Consider the following 23,532-nt stretch of genomic DNA (forward strand, 5'->3'; position numbering starts at 1 on the left):
GCAATCTTCCAAAGAATTTCTAAACAACACAATGGCAGAAAAATGAATAGTGTAGAAAACTTAGGAGTGAAAGACTGAATCTGAAATAAGATCTGGAGAAGACAGAAAAGAAGTTGCTGGGGTCTGGATGCTTGGAGAGATAAGTGAGAACTGTTTTTTTTTTTTTTTTTTTTTTAAGAAGCATTGAGTATAATTAAATATAGTCCAGAGTTAGATACAATTTAATAATAGTCCAATTCCAAAACAAAAGTTGTCATAAGTGAGGCCATGAAATTTCCTAACACTTGATTTTAATACATTGCACTAAGTTTCTAAAACAACTCAGAGGAACCAATATTTACAGTAGATGGCATATTTATGAAAAATCTGGCATCAGGTATATATGTATGTGTGTGTGTGTGTGTGTGTGTGTGTATGTGTGTGTGTGTGTGTTGTGTATAGAACCCAAGATTATGTGAACTAGGAACAGATGTATATCTTAATAGCCATACTAGGTGTGCAAGGGTTAAGATCGGGATTTATGGGGCGCCTGGGTGGCTCAGTGGGTTAAGCCACTGCCTTCGGCTCAGGTCATGATCTCAGGGTCCTGGGATCGAGTCCCGCATCGGGCTCTCTGCACAGCAGGGAGCCTGCTTCCCTCTCTCTCTCTGGCTGCCTCTCCGTCTACTTGTGATTTCTCTCTGTCAAATTAATAAATAAATAAAAAAAGATCGGGATTTATAAATGCTTTTTAAAGCATGGGGTTTGGGGAAAAAAGCAGGCATCTTGTTTTCAAAACCTGAAGTTTTTCTCAGGACTGAAGTCAAAATTGTAACTGCCACAGAAATTTGGGATTTGGTAAAACAGATGACCAGGGAAGAGGCAGCTCAGAGTACTTTAGTTTCTACTTTGAGAAGGGATCTTTGGATTACAGGGGTCCAGGAGAAGGGGAGTTGATGACCTTATTTAGGGTCTGGGAATAGAGAGGAAGATAATTAGAAAGGTGAAAATGGAGAAAGAATCTCTTGCACCCTTTTTTAAGCGTTAGGCAAGAAGCCAATATACACAAAGAATAACTTCAGATTTTCCTTTAAATTTTTATCACTAGTTATTCTTTATGCTTGGAAAAGAAACCAGAGTAAAATCCAGAATGGAAGTTTCAGGGGAAGGAAGAGATGCCTATTATTTGTACAATTGTGTGTATATTCAGGGCTTCTGTTTAGCTTTGTGCTCCGAGATGCCCTTCCTGATGCTTATGGTTTGCATGCCATTTGCATGCATGGCTAGTTCATTCTGGGCTGGTTGTTAGATATTTTGATTCCCTGTAGAAGTGTGAAACGTGTATGGATTTAATAGATTTCCAGAAGATTTTGAGGTATTTATTAATTTAATTATTAGAGCATAAAATTAACCAATTAACTTATTATTATTTAAAGTTCTCTTCATGGGGTAGTGTATACAAATCTACTGTTTCCTTGAAGTGTGGACCCATTGTAGCAGGAGAATCATCGTGAAATAGAAGCCATCTTTCTGTGGTTGTGTTCTTCATAACTCCTCCCTCTTCTCACTCCCTGCTGCTCATTATCCTCAGTGCCAGAAGTCCTGACAGCCCATATCTTCCATTATTCTCCAGCTGCCAAGCCCAGTTCCTCCAGACTAGCGGCTCTGCTCTGTTTTTGATTTCCATAGACTGGCCACCACCCACCCTCTAAGTTTTTCTATTTGTTTCTTGAGATTTCCTTTGGAAAATGTAAGATTTATTTCAAACCCTTTTAAACTAGACTCCTTATTAGCTTGAACTAAAAAAAAAAATCTGTGCCCATTAGCTACTAAAGCCAGTAGTAGGCAGGAAGAGATGGGCTCAGTCTTTGAGTGACTTCAAAGAGCTGTTGTAAAGTGATGTTTCTAGGCTATTATTTATCAAAATGTATTTAATTGTGATGGCTGCCTCTGAGATTTGCATTTCCTGCAGATGGAAGCCAGCAAAGGAAAGCAGCAGTCTCACAGTTCCAGAGGACCAGGCTGTCACTAAACATCACGTATGTCAGTCCATACCCATGAAAGATGCAGTGTAATCAGTCAGTTATGTCATCAGGACTAGAAGCATATAAAAAAGATTCAAATGAGCAATTAAAAAAATCACAATTTGAACATGGTTAACAAATGTTCTTTCTATGCTCTGAAATTTGTAGAGAAGAAGGAGAATGATTGGTTTTCACACAGGACAAAAGGTATCTAGGAGATCAGGATACTACTCAGCAAAAAGAAAGTGGATGAGTGGGGTGGGCCGTACCCCATGAAATTCATCAATAAGTTATTATTGAATTCATCAATAAATTAAGGAAGGAATGATATGGGAGAACAAAGAGCTCAGTTTAAGTCCACAAACTTATCTTGAGGGCTGATAGCCTTTAATCACTGGGTTCTTGCCCAAGACACACATGAAAATAAGTATCAACATAAGGTAGTAAATTTAATGATGGAGCAATTCACAAAGTAGGAACAAAGAGGAGTGATTTTTCCCATAGCCTGAGAGAGCCGCACAGAAAGCAATAAGGCATTAAGGTTAGGGAAAGCTTCCTGGAGGTAATGCCTTAACCAGAATCTTCAAGATTACATCAGAGTTAACCAAATGGGACAGGGACTCAAGGGTATTTCACACAGAAGGAATCACATGAATGAAGAGATGAAGATCTGCAACTGTATGGCGGCTGTCAGAAACTACAAACATTTTTGCATTACTGGGATGAGTATGGGACCAGGGAAATGGGGCAGATGAGTTTGGGAAGGTGGTAGGTCATGAAAGTTTTGTAAGTCATTCTAAAGAGCTTGGCCTTTATCCTGTAGTTAAATGCAAGCTGTCAGTGACATCATCAGAACTGAGTTTCAGCATGATCACTCTGGCTGCAGTGTGGAGATTAGATGAGAAATGGAACAAGACAGATCAGAAAGAACCAGGGAATTTTTACTGTAGTGCTGGCAGAGGATGATGAGGCCTGGATGTAGGACTGAGGTGGGATAGATGGAGAGAAAGGGATGTATGGAGAAATACGTGGGGATAAAACTTTAGGGTTTGGTGATTGATAGAATGTAGAGGATGATGAGGAAATCAGAGGGATGTAGTTTAGTTTTATGCCCAAGCACTTGGCTTGGATCACTTCAGAAATGGTAGAAAGTGTTAAAATAGGGATTCTTACGTCCTTACTCTTTCAGGGTTTCCAAGAGGGGAATTTTCTACTCTGGCCAAGAAGGGAGAGGCCTTTGGTGCCTTTATAGCTTCTCTCCCTCACAAGCATAGTGTCCTGAGCTCAGGTGGAGGAGTGACTAATTTGATTGGTGTAATGCGCTAGAACCTGACAGTCAAGGGGCCAGGTCTATCTTTTGGGTGAGTTTGAATATCATTGTTCATGTATGGCACAATTTTTAAAAAATCCTTTTGGGCTTGTCTTTGTTCAGGCCTGATATGCCTTGGCCTTCCTTTCTTCAGGTAGTAAGCCCCAGTAGGGGAAAGTGGTGTTCACAGCCCGAGACTAAGTGGGCCCTTTCATGCCAAGCTGTCTTCAGTGCTATATTTCAGGCTTTGTACTAGGAAAGCTTGTACTTTGGGAGTTACTGTGCCACTGCTAACAGAGCTTGCATTTCATCTCCCTTGGTTCTTTGCATTTATTCTCTATAAATCTACCTGAGAGGGGGTAGGGAGGAACATAAGGGAATGAAGGCCAGAATGGTTCAATGAAGTAGAGGTCTCAGGAGGAAAAGTTTGGGATATGGCTATAAATTCAGTTTTGAATAAGAGGGATGTCCAACAGTAGGTATAGAGCATGAATTTGGATTTATAAGTTTGATGCAGATCTAGCCTTGGTATGTTCCAGAAAAGCAGTATGTTTGAGCTCTGTTGAGGCAGTCTTGGCTTCATGGTGAACTATGAATCAATATGGTGGCTATAAGTCTATGTTTATAGATGGTGACAGCAACAAATAGTGGATATCTACAGTCTTTATTACATGTACAGAGAGCATTCTGTCCACATCTCATTGGTGAATGTGAGTTATTAATAAACATAGAAGCCAAATCCAAGTAAAACAAAGTTCTGATAATCTACAAGGAAAATCCAAGTATAACAAAGTATCTTGCATAGAAAATGATTTTCAATTGTCCAATAAAACTTTTTTTCCCCAGGCAATAGTTGGCACAATATAATTTTATTTTGAACTCCATATTTGGATAATTTCTTCTTCTTCTTTTTTTTTTTTTTTAAAGATTTATTCATTTATTTGACAGAGATCACAAGTAGGCAGAGAGAGAGTGGGGGAAGCAGGCTCCCTGCTGAGCAGAGAGCCCAGTGCAGTGCTTGATCCCAGGACCCTGAGATCATGACCTGAGCTGAAAGCAGAGGCTTAACCCACTGAGCTACCCAGGCACCCCTTGAGTATCTTGTTAAAGTTTTATATTAGGACTCAGCCTATAGTTCATAAACAAATTATTTATAAGATTATGTGATAACAAACATGACTATAAAGAGTAAAGTGTGTAAGATTTTTCTCCTTAGTCTTCCCTATTTAAATTCAGGTTCCGCTGATCATTAACCTGCTGGCGAAAAAATACTCAGGTTAAGGCAGGGTAAAGGTTACTAATTCAAGATTTCCCTGGTCGTTAGCCTGCTGGGGAAAAAAAAATATTAAGTTAAGGCAGGGTAAATGTTACTTATTAATTCATTTTTTTATTTTTCAATATTTTAAAGTCCTCATAAGATGAAACACATGGTACTGAGTTCTGGGGATACAAAATCACTGAGACACCCTAAGGGGGCTGGGTGAGAAACCAATGCAACTAATTTGAGAGTAGAAAAGAGAAAGCAAGTCAGTGTTCTGGGGCCATTTGCCAAAAGATCAGTTACTAAATAGCTAATTCACTAAGAGCCAATTTGCTGAAGGATCACTTTGCTAAATGAATAGTTTGCCTACTTTATTACATTTACACACTTAACAGACATTTTTAGGAGTATTGTCTTAAGTATAGTAAATGAATATGAATACCTTTTTATGGGTGTTGTTAGATCACATTCAAAAAATAAATTTTTCTCACAAATATATTCTCTTTAGCTGCATTATAACATCTATTCAACTTTTTTTCCCAAAGCTAAGCTTCTTAGGGAGACTGAGTCTCTTTATAAATATATTCTTATGAATACATTCATAGATATATCTTTCTTAACTATGTCTGTGAATAGATACAGATATAATAAAATAGATATAGCTAGATATAGATAATAGATATAGCAAAAATTTAGTGTTTCATTTGGGAGAATCTCAGTTTATACTGATTTTTTTTTCAAAACTTAGAGTCATTTGCTGTTTTCCTAATATTTCAACATCATTGAGATTCTTATGGAAAATTTCATACTGACTAATTTGATAGACTTGTCAACTTTATCAGTTAAGCACTGTTTCTTTGAACAATTCATAAGGTTATGGTAATAAATTTTGGGCAAGAATTTTAACAGCTTTTTGAACATTCTGTGAAGTTTCATTTGAAACAGTTTTTTTATTTTTTATTTTTTTTGTCCTTGTAACATCATTTTATAAAATGTTTAATTCAGGGGCGCCTGGGTGGCTCAGTGGGTTAAGCCTCTGCCTTCAGCTCAGGTCATGATCTCAGGGTCCTGGGATCGAGCCCCGCATCAGGCTCTCTGCTCGGCAGGGAGCCAGCTTCCTCCTCTCTCTCTCTGTTTGCCTCTGCCTACTTCTGATCTCTCTCTGTCAAATAAATTAAAACAAAAACAAAAACAAAAACAAAATGTTTAATTCGTCTCTGCTCCGTTTCTGCTATTGCAACAGGAAGGATCTGGGTAGGAATGGTGGGACTCTCTGGGAGAAAGCTGAAGTTGAACTATGCATAATGCACAATTTGGCAACCTGCTAACCCATAGAACTATGTAGGGTTACAATGATCATATTGAGTTTCTGGCACATAGCTAAATTTGAGAAATTCATGGAAATAATTGATGGGCAATTTCTATTTTTATTTTTTTATTTTATTTTTTGGTAGAGTAGCTTCAGGCAAATTGTCTATCACTGTATTGGGTATTCCTTGAACTGGGCATTCAGCAGACGAGTGATAGTAAACTGTCCCAGGGCTATGCTTTATAATCAGGACAGTGGTGTAGAAGTGTGCCAATGAAGGAAGGCTATAACTTGATTTCAGCAGTAATGATTAAAGGTCCTATAATAGACTGAAGAGAGGTTTTGATGAGCAAACAATTGAGAAAGAGAAGAGTATCCAGGCAGAATGTAAGAGATTAGGAGTAGTTGAGGTTGGTTGGATTCTAGGATCTGGTGGGTGGGGGAGGCAGGCTGCAAGCTGGTCAGATATACAGGGGGCCGGAGATAAAAGGATCTTGTGTGTCTTCTAAGTTAGAAGAACCATTAAAAGAATTTAAGGAATGAAATGATATAATTACATTTGTATTTTAGAAAGATCACTCATGTTAATGTGTCTGGGAGTTTAAAATGTTTATGTCTGGAGGTAGAGGCTGATTCTGAAACTCTTCCTGTGTTTCAGGTGTTCGATAAGAGGAATGGAAAAAAAGGAGTGGCAGAGGAGATGAAAATTTAGATCTAAGCACCATTTGTGTCCAGAATAAGTAACACTGTGGGTTTTAATGAGACTCTTTCATCAGAGAGACAAAGACAGCAAAAGTGCTAGAACACAGAGAGGGAAGGAAGATAGGTCCAGAGCTGTGAGAGGGGTGAGAAGGCCTGGTGGGTGTGGAAAAGAGAAGTAGGGATGATGTGAATAAAAGTAAAGAATTCTGTATATCTGAAGTTACTTGGGGGAGACGCTTCAGAAACTCATATATAATACTTAACATATATTTCTTTCCTTTTGGCTTAATGAATACTGAGCAGATTAGGAGTGAGAGCCAGACCATATTCATCATTGTAGTCTCGTTCTCTTGCATTTATTAGGGTCACAGACTATGTTCCTTTTATGTGGGCTAGAAATGGTTACAACATGCTTAGTTTGTGAGGTAGGAGGAGGTATAAGGAGGCTAAATGGCCGATTGAAACTAAATAAATCAGAGAGCCATGGCTAGAACAGGCTCCTGGCTTTTTTTCCTATCAGTGCTCATTGGATTCTACCACCAACAAATGTAATATTCTTTCCAGAAAAACTTCAAGCTTTCCAAGCGCTGTGAGCTCTCATTTCCAGACTTCAAGGAAAAGAATCTTCTGTTAGATCCTATGGGGGTGAGTGTGTGGGGCAGTGGATTCCTGATGCCATTTGAACTGAAATGAGCAGAGTTGCTATATATTTCTGCTCCAGGAGCACTAAACCAGCTATCTCACATGGCAGAACTGGGAGTGGCATTGATTAAAACAGCCATTGTTCTGCTTTTTGTCACCAAAATCTTCCATGTTTTTAAGATGCCTTCTTCATATGTGTATCTTTTTCTTTTTAATTCTAGGTTTCATGTTTGAATTGAGCTAGGAGATGTATTTTTATGTAGTCCGTTTTGATTAATTGAATTATTATTCTGTTTCCAGTCTTTTAAAGTATACATTCCATTAGGGGAAATATGCTTTGAGTTTGGGAACAAATGACAGTCACACTTAATATAGTAATTAATATGATAGGTTTTGTCCATGAACCTTACTAATCGACAGGACTTCCCAGGAAGTCTTATAAGATTATTTTATGAATAATAGACAAAAGATGAAAGCAAAATTATGGAAACAAAAGAAAGAGTTATTGCTTGTCAGTTCTGCCTCCAACTTATCAGGTCACACAATTTCCCAGTGATATCTTAATTTTTAATTCTTATTTATTTTTTACCTGATCTCTTAGCATATTTGAAGTCCTCAGTGAAAAATACAGATGGAAAGGGAAAATTGTGTGAATCATTAGGTAAGTTAGGATATCCTTATAACCTAAAGCACCTTTGAGAAGTATTGCCTTTATATTGACCACATTATTTGGCTCTAGTGCAATAATGTTATAAAAATAGGTAACAAAAGGGGTGCCTGGGTGGCTCAGTAGGTTAAAGCCTCTGCCTTCAGCTCAGGTCACGATCCCAGGATCCTAGGATCGAGCCCCGCATTAGGCTCTTTGCTCAGCGGGGAGGCTGCTTTCTTCTCTCTCTCTCTGCCTGCCTCGCTGCCTACTTGTGATCTCTGTCTGTCAAATAAATAAATAAATAAATCTTTAAAAAAAAATAGGTAACAAAAAATAACTAGAATAGCCCTATATATGGGAATAAAAATCAAGTTCCAAAGAACTCATGGGTCATAGACTAAAACATGATAAATTAGGATCTTTTTAGGGCTAAATGATAATAAAAACACTATAGAATGACCAATGGGAGTTGACTAAATCAGTACCTAGTTAGACATGCATAATATTAAATGCTTATATTAGATAATAAAGAGGCCTGAAAGTTAATATGCTAGGCATCTAACTTAGGGAGTTATAAAAAGATTCAGAGAATATATTAAAAGAAAACATAAGAGGGAAATAATAAATAATAGAAGAAGAGTTATATTAAAGCAACAATGAACTCAAAATTAATTTTTTGAAATGACTAATGAAAAAATCTCTGACAAGATTGATCAAGAATATAATAGAGAAGGGCCCAACAGATATTAATAACTAAAAAAACAAATATATACAGCATGGATTAGAAAAATAATGGAAGATATTTAAAGCAACTTTATATCAAGATATTTGAAAACTCTGAAATACATAATTTATTTAAATATAGAGCAAATTCTTACAAATATATAACTTACTGAAACTGATTCAGAAATAAGAAAATCTAAACAGTTCTAAAAATATTACAAAATAGAATAATAAATTTAAAATATCCTTATAATGGAAGTACCAGGTTCTGATATTTTATAGGTGAGTTCTACCCGTATTATACAAATCATTCCGGAGTATAGAAAAAGTTGTAATGCTATCCAACCTATTTATGAGGTTAGCAAATTTTGATGCCAAAAGCAAATCAGACAACACAAAAAGGAGAATTATGGACCAATTTCATTCACAAACATAAATTCAAAAATTAAAAAAAAAAGTTGGCTTACTAAATCTAGCAATACATAAAAGTGAAAACACATCATGACCAGTTTGGGGCTATCCCAGGAATATAATGTTGGTCATCATTTGAGTATCTATTAATGTTATATATTATATAAATATATTAAAGGGTTACCATCCTATGAAGAGAAACATATTTGATAATACTTAATATCCATTCTTGATGAAAATTCTTAGTGAATTAAAAATAGATAGGAGCATTCTTAATGTGATGTATAATATAGGAGAAATACCTACAGTAAACCTGATACTTAATGGTGAAATGTTTAAAGGACCCTCTTTATGAACAGGAACGAAGCAAAGATGTTACACTATTATCTATTTAATATATGGCATAGCATAATATGGTAAGAAAAATAAATAAATGGTTTATTTACTGATAAAAAAGAAACAAAAACATATAATTCACTAATGATATGACTATGAAGAAAATACAAAAGAATATAGATAAATTGTTAAAATTAACTAGAAAATTGGCATAGTTGAAATGAAAGTTGATTTATCATTTCCCTTTCCATGTGCCTATAAAAGTAGAAAATACAATTTGAACGTTAAAAAATTGGTACTTAGGAGGACTTAGGAATAAATCTAATGAAATATGTACAAATTCTTTTTAGAGAAATTATAAAACTTTATTGGGAGACATTGGGGAGGACAAATCAATGTAGAGATTAATTATATTCAGAGAAAGACTTGATACATAAAGATACAAATTTTCCATAAGATGATTAATAGATTTCATAAAATTCCAGTTAAATTTCAAGAAATTCAATAAAAATTTCAAGCAGGATAGGTATAACTTGACAAGGTGGCTCTAAGATTTATATGGAAGTACAAACATCTAAGGATAGCAAATACACTCCTGAATACAAATGACCAGGTGGGTGACTTATCCTATCAGGTAGCAAGGTTGTTACAATGATAAAGTTTGTAAACTCAAGTGTGGTGTCTGTCTGAGGTAGGCAAAGTTGACCAGTGAAACAAAGTGGATATTCAGAAGCATATCCATGTATATGTGGAAACCTCATATAAAACACCTGTGTGCTTTTGAGATGACTGGGGAAAGGATATCTCTTCTGATACAAGGTGCTGGGCCAATTGGTTACCCACGGAGGAAAAAAGAATTGGATGCCCACTTCACAAAACTTAAAAGTCAACTTCAGGTGATTAAAGATCTAATTTTGAAAGGCAAACCTACAAAATGGTTTAAAAGGGACTGTGAACTTGGAGTAGGAAGTGATTTCAAAATGTTAAAAAATTGCTAACTTAGAATACATTAAAATAAGAACATATGTTTATGAAAAGGCATCATAAAGAAAGTGAAAGCAAGTATCAAACTGGGAGAAGCTATTTGTGCACAATAAACAGACAACGGGTCAATATAAATATAAACTTTTACAAGGAATTCCTACAAATCAGTAAGAAAAAGCCAAAAATATCCAGTAGAAAAATTGACTACATATCTGAACAGACACTTCACAGAAAAGAAAGGAAATAGGCTGTCTTTTAAAAAAAATTAAATTAAATTAAAATTTTTTCAGTGTTCCCAAATCCATTGTTTATGCACCACACCCAGTGCTCCACACAATACGAGCCCTCCACAATACCCACCACCAGGCTCACCCAACCCCCCATTTATCTCCCCTTCAAAACCCTCAGTTTGTTTCCCAGAGTCCATAGTCTCTCATGGTTTTTCTCCTACTCTGATTTACCCCAACTCACTTCTCCTCATTTGAGAAATGGGAGTTGAAAGCACAGTACCCCCTCAATGAATGAAAATTAAAAATCTGAAAACCCCAGGTGAGGTTGCAGAACTATGAAATCACATTAACGGCTGCTTTGGGAAGCAATGGCATTAACTGGTAGAGTGGAAGCTATGCAGACTTTTGAATCAAATATTTCTAAATTACGTACATATCCTAAGAAATATTTGTACAAAGCATACAAGGAGATTCGGACAAGAGGGATTCTAGCAGCATTGTTGGTGCAAAAAGAACTAGAAATGATGCAAATGTCTATTAACAATACACTGGATGAATAAATGGCACTATAATTATATAATCGCATACTGCACAGCAGAGAAAAGGAGCTATAGCTACTCACATCAGTGCTGATAGATCATAGAAACACAATGTTTGCTGAAAAACGTCAGGAGCAGAATAATCCATAAGCCATGATTACATTTGTATAAACTCTCCAAACATTCAGAAATAAACAATATATTTCTTGAAGACTCAAATGTGATAAACGCATGAAGAAAAAGCAAGAGAATGATAAATAGAGAATTCAGGAAGGTGGTTATCTCTGGATAGGGGCTGGGACAGGGAGAAGGTGCTGTTAGGGAAGTATCCTCAAGGGCTTAAAAAATTCTGATTGTTTTATTTTTTTTAACTTTAATAAAGGGTACTCAGATGGTATTGTATCATCATCCTTTGTGTCTTAACATGATAAAAAATTCCTTTATATCAGGTCACTATTAATAGAAACCATCCAAAGAATATTTGATAAAAACTCAGCTGTAATGTCCTTAGCTGATAAATTCTCTCTTCTTTAAATTCTGAGTTAGTTACTATTGATGCTGTTTTATTTTGCCACCTGCAATTTAGGGATTAAACTAAGCTCACCTTACCAGTTTTTTCAGAGATGAAAAAATATTCCTTCATACTGCTCGTGTGTGGAATGGAGGATAAGGATAGAAATCAGTGTTTTGTGCATATATATAGCAGATGATCCGAACAAGTACTGCTGTTGAATTCAACGGATGAAAAAAAATGCAAAATTGATTTCAACTTCCCTTGAGCCATAAGACATTTGGTTTCAGAATTTCTGGTGGACTTTTCCTTCCACATGTTTCTTCTGCCTGTCTGTAAGCTACTTCCTGATATTCTATCTTTGGAGAAATCCCAGGGAAGACAATATCTTGACAAGTTTGGCTGTGGTCTCAAGAAGAGGTGGTGTGGACGGAAGCTGGGAATTTTTGGCTGCCTGGACTCTGGGATTGCTGTAGGAGCACAGTTGAAAAAGCCAGATACACAGAGGTCAGGTTTGCAGACTAAGAAAGTGGAATAATTACTAGCAGTTCTGGGCAGTGCTGCCAGAGAACCTAGTCAATTTATTTCCAAATAATTAACTTGAGGATCTTAATTACCTAGACTCATTATCAGGCATCATCACCTTCATTAACACCATGATTACTGCTACTAAGAGCATCTTAATCACTTTCAAAATCCGAGTCTTGTCCTACAAGAGTCTATGAATTAGGCAGTGAAGATGAAGGTGCGGTCAAGGGAGAGGTATAGACGGATGGACCATCCAACTAAGGAACTGGCTTAGTGGCAGATTCAGTTGCTGTATTCATTGGCTGTTTTTCCATTTGTCTTGGACTTTCAAGCCTAACACCATGCAGATTGATTTCAAAGGCCTTAACATTTCTACTCCGTAAATAAAGCTTGCTGAAAATTATTTCTTATAGTCAATATTTTAATTATTTTAAGTCTTGTAGTTGTTGAAATCGTATTTGAAAATAAAAAAATAATAATTTAAGAGTTCATATAATATTAATGGTGTAGAATATGAAGCTAATTATTGGTTCTCTTTAACTCAACAAACATTGCCAATATATTATATCCACATGTTTACTATCTCTGTTGATATGCAATTTTCAGCTGTAATTTAACACAATCTCTCCCCTGCAGGCTTGACCCTTGACTGTTGCTCCAAGTATCTCATGTTTGAAAGAACCTATGGAAACTATAGGATGCAAGGGAGAGAATCGGACCTTGAGTTCGAATTCTGATTCCATCACTGGCTAGTTGCCGGACCCGGGAAAGTTATATAAAATCTCTGAGCCTCAGCTTCCAGATCTGTAAAATGGACACAATAATATCTACCTTATAAATTAAGAGAGCACTTTATGTAAAATATAATTGCTTCTTAGGTGTTAATATTTTTGTAAGTTATAAGTATCTCAAAATATAAATTAAGAGAGTACTTTATGTAAAATATAATTGCTTCTTAGGAGTTAATCTTTTCGTAAAAGTTACATGTATCTCAAAATATACTTAATTAAATTATTCAGTGACAATAAATAGAAGGTGAAATAAATCACACTTCATCAGCTCTGATGAAGCCTTCAAAACCTCAGGCTAACCATTGAAAGTCACAATATTGCTACAGGGCAACAAAATCTCTGCCATTTTTCACTATAGCTGTCAGAGAGGTTTTTTTGTTTTTTTTTTTTTTTTTACTTGGGAAATGAGATTACATGCAAAATATGAAGTTTTCAAATGAAAATACCAAGTTTTAGTCTTATAGTAAGATCTTGCTGAAAGAGGATTCACTTACTTGGCTTGAAAGCAAATGAAAAATAACTTGATTAAGCATTGAGTAAAACCATGTGGAAAACTTGGGATGAACAAAGATAGGGAATTTTCAGTTGATCTTCTTGTGTTGTGATGAGCATTAAGACTTTGTTCAAATGCTAGTTGCTTTCTGGGCTGTAATTTTACTAAAATACCATATCATTACTTTTCCCATAATTAAGATAGTATAACACATTTACAAAGAATTTGGAAAATAGAGAAGTGATAAGCATGTTTTTCCTTCCAGGCTTTTTCATATATATCATATATATATATATAGATATATATATATATATATATATCTATATATATATATATTCAGATATATCATATATATACATATATGTGTGTGTATATATATGTGACTGCAATCATAGTTTGTACATAATTTTTCAACTTGATTTTTCAGTTACTATTATGTCAAAGCATTTTTAAATGATATATTACATTCCATGATTTATTTAACAGATTTTCTATTATGAATACTAAAGTCACTTCTAAGCTTTTTGCTGTAATACGTAGTTATTGTGGAGAATAATTTTGCTTTCAGAAATTTCAAAGGGCTTCCTCTATAGGGTAATATAGACTTTAAAAGGAAAAATAAAGTACCAGTTCTGAAAACTGGTAAACCTCTCTCAGGTCCTTCCTTGTGTCCAGCACCATTTATCAAGCCTGGTTTCCATCTGATCTGCAGGCAGGGGAACCTTGCTTAAGTTGCAGTGTGCTGGTATAGACAGTGGTGTGTTAAACTTCACCAAATGCAAGTAAGAGTATAAGGACAATGAGAAAAGAGAGAAGCAGAATGAAACAAATGGAGAGAAAAATGAATATTTTAAAATGGCCAGAGAATTTTATGAATGCGTTTATTCCCTAAACCCAGGTTGGGGGGGGGGCTGTGTAATTGTCATTTTGTATTTTATGAACATTGGCCTTTGCCTTTCAATCTTTCTTCTCATTCCTCCATTCCTCCCTTACCCCAAGCTATTCTTCTAAGGACTTTGAGGGCTCCACGGACTCGTCCGTCTTCTTTTCATCCTTGCATAAGTTTGTCTTTCTTTCCCTGCTGTATGTCCTTGAAATGCAGTTTTCATCATTTTGGTTCAGTATTTACTAAACATTTACTGTGTGTGGGTACAGTGGTGGGGCTGGAAATTCAATGGAGATCTTGACCACAAAGTCGGTGTTGGTCAAGACAATGGTGGGAGGCTGTGATGGAATGGATATTTGAAAGCAGAGCTGGAGCTAGTCAAGTGATGAGTGGGTGTGGATGTGCATGAGTGAAGGGCATTTCTGACAAGGAACAGCCTTTGCAAAACTGCAGAGTGTGCTAGGTTCTGGGAAGGCCAAAGTGTCCAAAAGCCTACTCCCTTGGTGTACAGCCCACCCCACATTAACACTTGTAAAACATAAAGCTCCGTTGACTCAGGCTTTCATACTGGCATGCTGTCTGAGTAGTCAGGCTAAATGATTCTGAAAAGCCACCCAAACCCCTGTGGTTTACCTTTTCTCATCATGTCTGTAAGATGAAGAGCTCCGGCCACTGGTCCATATAAACATCTTAGAGGATGTTGGTCCAGGGGCTTCTTTCCTTATGGTAGAAGTCCTGGAGGAATGGCGGAAAGACCTAGAAAGGGAACACACTGAGGTTAACATATTACCTTAAGTTTGGGGACTTTGTATCAACAGCAACCAATAGCTTCAGTGGACTGTCTCTTAAATCAGGTCAGGTTTCTGTTGTTCAACCCTGGGTGCACATTAAAATCAACTGGGAATCCTTTAAGAACATGGAAGCCCAGTCCCTTCCTCAGGAATGTGCATTCAATTTTTCAAAAGATTCCTCATTGTTTCTTTCTTTCTTCTTCTTCTTTTAAAATTTTTATTTATTTTTCAAATTTCTTTTCAGTGTTCCAGATGCATGGCTAGGGTTGAGAGCCACCACAGTGGGGAGAAACGGCTTTCTCATTGATGTTTAGCATCGCATTCCTTCCCCACAAATCCAGTTTTGGAAGGGCTTCACACTGTGGTACACAAAATTTTTCTAAAATTTTGGTTCAGATGTAGTTACTAAAATTCTAGTTCTCCTTTCCTATTCAAACTGTTTTCCTTATGCTGACAGGTCTATGCTCTGCTCTTGCCAAAGCTGTGGATTTGTTCCATGGCAGCTGAGCCTCTTTGGAAGTCACAGAAGCAGAAGCAGATACTCTCTGGCTCCTGGAGCCTAGATTTTAGGGTCCAGAATCAGGCCGTTAGGGGAAAGTTGTGTTCTCTTGGTTAGGATTCAGCTTGTGGGTTAAGTTTTTTATCTCCAAGCCCGGCACTAAAAGTAGTTAGATATTGTTATTGATTTTCAACATAATAATCATTTTCCAGAGATTTAGAAACATGAAACATAATATCATAGAAATCATACTCGCATCTGGAAGTTAAAATAGGATTGAGCTAATAGAACAAAGGAAGGAAGGAAAGCGATTTCTTCATGATGTGCAATACTTGTGGCTTTCCTTTTGGTTGAACACTGTATTAATGGGAAGCATGAGACTGGAAATATTAACTTTTATATTATATATTAGCTACTACATGTCAGGCATTTTGCATATATTATTTATGCATATATAATGAGATATATATGCATATATTTATGTTGTGCTTATATTATGAAAGCTGCAAGGTGGGAGGGTGCTATTATTTCCAGATTACAAATGATGTTTCCAGGAGATTGAGATATTTGCTCAGATTTAGAAAAATGAAGCCATGCTCCAAAACCAATGTCTGCCTGCCTCCAATTTTCATGCTCTCTGTAGGAAGACATATTATGGTCTTAGTCCAGTGATTCTCAAACTGTAATGTGCATATGAATTGCCTGGGGGAATCTTATAGCAATGTGGATTCTGATTCAGTGAGGTCTGTTACCTGAGTTTCTGCATTTCTAACAGCTCTCCGGTCATGCTGATGTTGAAGGTCTGTAGAAACCTCTGAACAGCAAGGGCTCAGGACAATGGACTTAGAGTTAGTGGTTGGCTAGAGACCTGATTTTGTCAATACCTAGCTGTGTGGCCTTAAGAAAGTCACTTAACTTTGCTAGAGCTTGGTTGCTTTTAATCGTAACATAGAAAGTTGGAAACAGGGAACCTTTATGATTGCTCTCAGCTCCAACATTTTGTGATTCAGTAATGGTAGAATGAATCTAGGCATATTCAAGGCATTGTGTACTGCCTTTCGGGACTAGAGTTAGGAACAGATATCCTTTTGCAACCCTGAGGTCAGCATTGGTGATAGAAGGAACAGAGGCCATGGAGGTAGCAGGGGCTTGGTAACCCATGTATATGCAAGAATTCATCCTCCCATCTCCTGTTTCCTAGGACAAATGGTAGGAATTAAAGGATATACCTAAATGGATGCTCTTACCAGTTTTAGAAGGATTTAGAAGTCGAATCTGCTAGCTCTCTAAATGACTTGGATCTGAGATATTTTAAGTTAGTTATGTTCTTTTTTGAAGATTTTACAATGTAGCAAAGAAGATAAGAGATTAAATCCATTATTAAAGCCAGTTAGCCTTCAAGAAATAAGAATGATTTGAATCTAAGTTGAATGATCTACTTCATAAGAATGAGGATTGGATTAAACTTCCAGGAAGTCCTTTCAACACTGACACTGGTGGAATCTTCTGCTCACCTTGGTCACTCCTGAAGGACTAAGGTTGTGGAGTAGACAGAATAGTGACACACTCTTGAGTTCAAGTAAAGCAATAAATTACTGAGGTCCTGCCTTGCTACTGGTTATTAACCAGCATTTCATAGACACACCATACATATTATAAATGCTTTGAAATCATTCCAAGGGAAAGAAGCTGCAATGATTTTAATATACTTAGGATAATTTCACACAATGTGTCATTATTCTAGCATGGCACCTTTGCTCTGTTGTTTTACAAGGATATGGAGAAGGGGAGCCGAAAGATGTATTCATTTTAATTAGCTGTCTAAAGCTTGTTGGAAAGGACTTAAGGACTCTTCAGGTTGGTCCAATAAGTGGATTTGGAGTTTCCCCAGCCCAGTTTTCTTTCATAAAGATAAACTCTTATTTAAACCCTGCTAGGTTTGTTGTTAATTAAAATGAAAGGGAGTAGCTGCTTTAAGGACAACAGTATAAAGATTCTGTGGAAGTTGAAAAAATTTCTAGGCTTCAAAGAAACACCCAGGATATGTTAATGGAAGCTGTTTGGAGGTTTTCTTGGGCTCAAATGCAGTCCTCCTGAACTCTTAAATAATCACCTCAACTCCCGCTCACTTTTTAAGACAAGAAACTTCTCATTTGAGTTGGGATTAGGAAAGTGATAAAGAGACAAAAAAAGCACTTTCTGCTCTTTTGTAATTTGGAATGCTATCATCACCAGAGATCTGTGTCAGCCTTAGCACCGGCTGTCGGCAGCTGGAGGCAGCCTGGATCCAATCCCATCATGTAGTGACCTAGGACTCACAGGAAACCTAACAGAGCCATGACTATAAGGCTGCAGACGAATGTGTTCTGAAAACCAGCAACCCCAAGAGACGCCATCTCAGCCTTGATGAAAGAGGTTGTCTGCGAGACTGTAACAATTTCTCTGTGTCAAGAACCTATTAAGGGCCTCTTTCCATAGCTCAAGTACACCCCTCATGGGTCTTGACCTCCTTGACTTAGTTTTTGCTTAAATAATGGATTTAATAATGGATCTCTCTGCCTCCCTTTCACACCTGGTGAATGAGAGCCTTTGTTTCCAGGGCCGACTCAGAGGTCACCTGTTCTATGAAGCCTTTCTTTGACTCAGGTTCTCAGCTTCCTCCTTTCTGCTCCCAGTATCCGACCAGTATCCTGCTCTTGGTATCCGACCCCTGTTAGAGCAAAGCAGGCTCCACTTTGCTTGTAGGCAAATCCACCTCCCCTGCAGGCTGTGAGCAATGCAGGGCAGGGCTGAACCTATGCACCTTGGTGGCACAACGCACTTCCCACAATGCCCCCCTGGTTATGTTGGCTGACCCACCATCTAACTACCCATTTGAAATGTGATTGTTGATATGACTTTGGCCTCACTGTTGCTGGGTGCTGTTGTGGCTCCTTTCTGACACTTCCCTGAGCTCGGGATGGCCTTCCCTCTTCCCACTCCTACCTCCTCCTTCTCCTTATCCTCACTGTCCTGCTCCCTCTGGCTTTTTTCATTGACTTGGGCAGAAAGTTTCTATTGCTCTCTAAATTATCATCCAGTAAGCTTTCCTTTAGAAAGGCAGTGTGGTCCCAGGAAAGCCAGATAGGCCCATGCATTTGTTTGCATCCTGGCATCACGACCTACCAACTGTGTGACTTTGGACAATCAGTTGAACATCTCTGTGTCTTCTCTTCCTCAGCTGTAAAAATGGGAATGGTAACATTTGTTTTTCTGGGTTACTTGGAGGACTGATGAAATAACAGATGCAAAATACCTAAAGTAGGATCAATGCACATAGTAGGAACATACTAAACATCAGTTTTTTTCTTTTTTTCCCCTTGGTTATTTTGAGAGCAAATAAACTGGATCTTATCCTTTTATTAAAAAGTACAATTAAGTTGCTTTGTACTTGTACATCGAGACTATTGATTTCTTTTTTCCCCTGTGGGTCAGTGGCGCTCAATAGAGGAAAAATAGTTTTCTCAGATGCCGAGATAATCAAATCTGAAGTACTTCCTCATTCACATTAAGTTCTGATACCTATCCTGAGCAAGAAGAGCAGAAAGAGAGTGTCCCTGAACCTGGCCACATATTCTAATCACTTGGGGGAACTTTCCAAATGTACTGGGTCTCCAGCCAAGCCAGCAGGACTTCTGGGGTGAGGCCCTGGCATTGGAATTTTGAAAAAAAGCTGCTCAGGGATTCTGCATCGCTGAGGCAGTCAAGGTGAGAAACACTTGTTACAAACTCTTAGGTTCTGATATCATTTCAGTTGAATCTGTTATGGGGACTCCTCCTGTCTCTAGAAGCTTAAGTGGGAGAGCAACAGTTCTGAGTACTACTCTGTGCAGTGGCTTCTCCACTGGTACCCAGTGCTGAGGCCTTGAGGTGACAGTGCAAGGACAAGTGGCATATGAGGCAGGGAAAGAGCATGCAGATGCAGTTTTCTGGTGTCAGTGGCCTTGAGCTACGCATCTGGGATGCTCTTAATGCACTCTGCTTTATTAAACAGCAAGCAGGAGCCAGCAGAACTATTTAACACATAATTACATGCCTAATCTTGCGTAAAATTATAACACTAATGACATCACAGCAACAACTTAAAAGGTCACTCTGAGCACAAAAATTTAGGAATGCTTCTCATTTGTGAGACTTTATCCTTGCAGAAGTCAAATTATATGTTCTCCATAGGAACTGAGTTGTTTTGGACTCAGGACCTTTGGAGGGAGAAGCCAAATGTATGTTAATAATTTTAGACCTAGTGATTGAATTTAGAAAACACTGGTCCATCTTAAAAGCAGTTTTAAATATCTTGCGGATGTTTCTTTTTCCCCCAAAATAAACGACTATGTCTTATTTTCATTCATTTGGGCATCCTTTTGATGGCATTTATTAAGTGTCCTGTAGGTGCCAGGCACTGTACTGGGTTCTGGTGGCACCAAACCACTGTATTTACTTCTAAGGAATGCACAGCCTATGGAGGAGTCAGAATAACAAATCAACATTTGCACTCTCAACTGCTCTTTCTAAGGGGTGCTGTACTTCCCAGCGGGCATATCTAATAGTTACTTGTCTCTTCACATCTATTTAAATTGCTCAGCTTACTGAATTTGATCCTAATCATTGTTTGTCATTTCCCACCTCTAAAAATGCTTTGTAACCTTGACTCACCAGAAAATGTTCTCTTGTTTCTCTTCCCCACTCTCTAAGTGCTTCTTCCATTTCTTTTTTGGGTTCCTGTTTCTCTGTCTGCCCCCTAAATTTTAGTAGCATTTGGGGGACTACTGAGGACTCTTGAAAAATCTCCTGACAATGCTTTCTAACAGGAACGTGGAAGAGCTTTCTTCCCCAGTTTGAAGCCTGAAAGACTGAGGGAATGTCTCTGCTTGAGGCTCAGTGGCAGAGGTAAAGAAGTGTCCTGCCGAATGCTAATGGCCTCTGAGAAGAATCAAGTAAGAGAAAATGGGGTTCTGTAAATTTTTATTGCAGACTATTTTTCAACAGCTGGGTTGACAATGTATGGACCCCTCTGGCTGCAGATGGGGGTTGGAGTTAGCTGCAACCTCACTCACATATGCGGGCCAACTGTAATGTAATCAGGATGCGTTTGACTTCTGCTTCAGGAGGACGTAGCCCCAGTTAAATAATGGACCTGTCCTTCAGCCTGCTGCTGACTTGGCTCATTGAGCTTAGCAGTTCAGAGGCTCCAGGCTTCTAGTCTTTACTCTGTAGCTGAGTAATTGTATGAAAGAAGGCAAAACACAGATTTTCCTCACTGTTGCTACCTGTGAAAGGATGACTGTGGAGATGAACTCTGTTCTTTTAGTTAATTTAGTATTCATTTCTCCATTAACAAAAACTTATTACTGGAGATGTAACATACAACAGGCACTGAGCTGGGTGTTGGGGATATGTTGGTGAACACAACATATATGCCCCTTCTTTTGTAGATGTTATGGTCAAGATGAGGGGATGGGCTGGTCAGACAGGTGTACATGGGGGCCTTTAATATAAGATTGTTGTGCATGTGTGTAATGAATTAAGTTTTGCATCACATCTACATCAGAAATGACTATCTCAGGGCTTGGTTGAAAAAGCTTTGAAATTCATTTCAGGTTGAAATGCTCTACAGCTCTACAATGCAGTAATTATATAACCTAAATACATTGTTAGACTTCCCTGAACCTCATTTTCCTCATCAAGAAAATCAGAGTAATAACAGATATCATAAAGATTTGCCATGCAGATAATTTGAAATAATGTATGGCATTGAGTAGGCACTCGGTAAATGTTAGTGTTTTTCATTTGGAGGAAATAGTAGAAATTTTCCCCCCAAATTGCCGTACCAATACATCAAACCATTCTGCTTGAGTCATTTAAAAAGAGTCTTATGGAGAAATGGAATACACATCTCTACATGGGCTTAATTAGTCCAGTATTCCATAATTCATTTCTTAATGAGCTTTTCAAGCAGATAATCACAACTGATGTTCAGTTTGATTCTTTCTATGCTACATATTTAAAACCAGTTTAATTGTTAAACATTCACTCGGTTGGGCATCACACATACACAGCTGGTGTAAGAAAACCTGCTCATAACTCACGTGTGCCTCAGACTGGTACAAATGACATATTTATGCTGAAACCATCCATCTCTTCTTGGTGAATGTGGTTTAATTCTTCTATTTCAGTTGAAAATCAAGGATGCCAAACTATAGTAAGAGGTTTTTTTTACAGAGACGTGCTAGAAATGCCAATAATAAACATAAAGATACGAGATTCTTCTCCAGACCTATATAAATAATGCACTTATATGCATTGTTTCACTTAATTCTGTTACCCATATGAGGGCTCTCAATATTTACCAAAAGAGGAAAGTTATATTCAGAAAAGTGAGTAAATAGGCTCAAGTCACAGAGTTATTAAGTGATGTCTGATTTTCAATCCAAGCCTGTCTAACCCTGAAACCTATGCTCTCTTAACCTCTTTTGAGGTTTTTGAGAGCCCCCTTGCCTCCCACCCTCCAATTCCTCATATATAACATGAGGGAATTGAAAGAGATGAGTCTAAGGTTCCTTTCATCTGAGAAATTTTATTTCATCTGGCTTTGGAAATGGCAGCCAAGGTCTGTTCTTATGGCTTGACTTCCAATTTGTCTTTGGTGAGACACAATTTCTTTTTATTTTACATTCTGTTAATTTCTTAAATGAAGTCTTCAGTAAGACTCATGGGAAATCTAGTAAAGTGGAAGGAAGAGAGATTAAGTGCCTAGGAAGAAGACAAAAGGAAAGCCCCCCAGTGATCCTTGAAAAGGTTTTCTGTAGACCCAGGCATTTCTGTAGAGCTGGACATCTAGAGAAGAAATCTTGTTTTGATGTTAGGATTCCAACAGGCTCTTCTATATAATTTCTTCCATTTCCTAGGTTGCCTCCCTATATAGCCCTTTTCTAAACCAAGTGTTAAACCACCACTCTATCCCAAGGGGGAGCTATGATAGTTGAAATCTTAGATGCTGTAGCAGAGTGGTGAGAGAGATATTTTGGGGGGCAAAAATATGTGGTTCATAGATCCAGCTGTGTTGGTCACTGGATGAACATAATTTGTCCATGGCCTCTCCCAGTAGGCTCTCTGAACTGACTACTGATAATACATGTAAAATTCTACTCTAGAGGAAACCAGCTGAACTTGCTGTTCTCAGCCCCAAATTGAGTAACCCAGCTCTTTCTTTTTGCCAACAGGACCATTCCTCTGATTTATCCTTGTCTTTAATTGCTAAATGGAATAGAAACCATGAGCTTTGAAAGCAGAGAAAACTTGAATTCAAGCTCCATTTCTGCCCTTTTGCTATCAGTAGTACATTGAATATAAGCTAGTTAACTTCTCTGAGCCTCAATTTCCTTATCTATGAAGCAGAAATGTTATGTAATCCTCAAAATCTGTTGTGAGGATTAATTAAAATAATGAACCTGACATTACTGCCAGCTATTTATTTATGTGTATATAAATAAATGTTTATTTATATATCCTAATATACCTAATATGCCAAATTAAGGCCATTATCCTAATGAAGGGATTTGAAGCAGAATTCTAAGATATCTTGAATATTAGCTGGAGGAGCTATCAGAAATATTCTGGGGCATAAGCCGATACTGAGGCTTGGTCGTTTTAGGTTTACTTAGATAGTTAAACTTTTTAAGACTATAGATAAAAGGCAAATGTGTTTAATTACAAAAGTAGTTTTTCACAATGCAAAGGCACTAAGCGGGCAAAGGAAAATATTTTTAAAATTCTAAATCCTACTTTGATCCAGTGGAAGGAACTGTACTTAAAGATACAAGGAAAAAAAAAAAACCAGCAGCAGAAATAGCGAATCCTTTTTGATACCTACAAGTTGAAGAAAAACCCATTTAAAGT

General features: G+C 37.4%; 1 protein-coding gene across 2 annotated transcripts in view; it reads right to left on the minus strand.

Moving 5' to 3' along the window:
• Nucleotides 1-23,532, minus strand: part of KCNMB2 (potassium calcium-activated channel subfamily M regulatory beta subunit 2) — a 232,923-nt gene that overhangs the window by 17,789 nt on the left and 191,602 nt on the right. For both annotated transcript variants that reach the window (XM_059163425.1, XM_059163424.1), the window contains exon 2: nucleotides 14,941-15,063. In XM_059163425.1, the coding sequence (XP_059019408.1) occupies nucleotides 14,941-14,996 (56 nt within the window). In that variant the 5' untranslated portion in view covers nucleotides 14,997-15,063. The remainder of the gene's footprint in view (nucleotides 1-14,940; nucleotides 15,064-23,532) is intronic.

This window comes from Mustela lutreola, chromosome 2, assembly GCF_030435805.1.
Source record: "Mustela lutreola isolate mMusLut2 chromosome 2, mMusLut2.pri, whole genome shotgun sequence".
NCBI classification, from domain to species: domain Eukaryota; kingdom Metazoa; phylum Chordata; class Mammalia; order Carnivora; family Mustelidae; genus Mustela; species Mustela lutreola.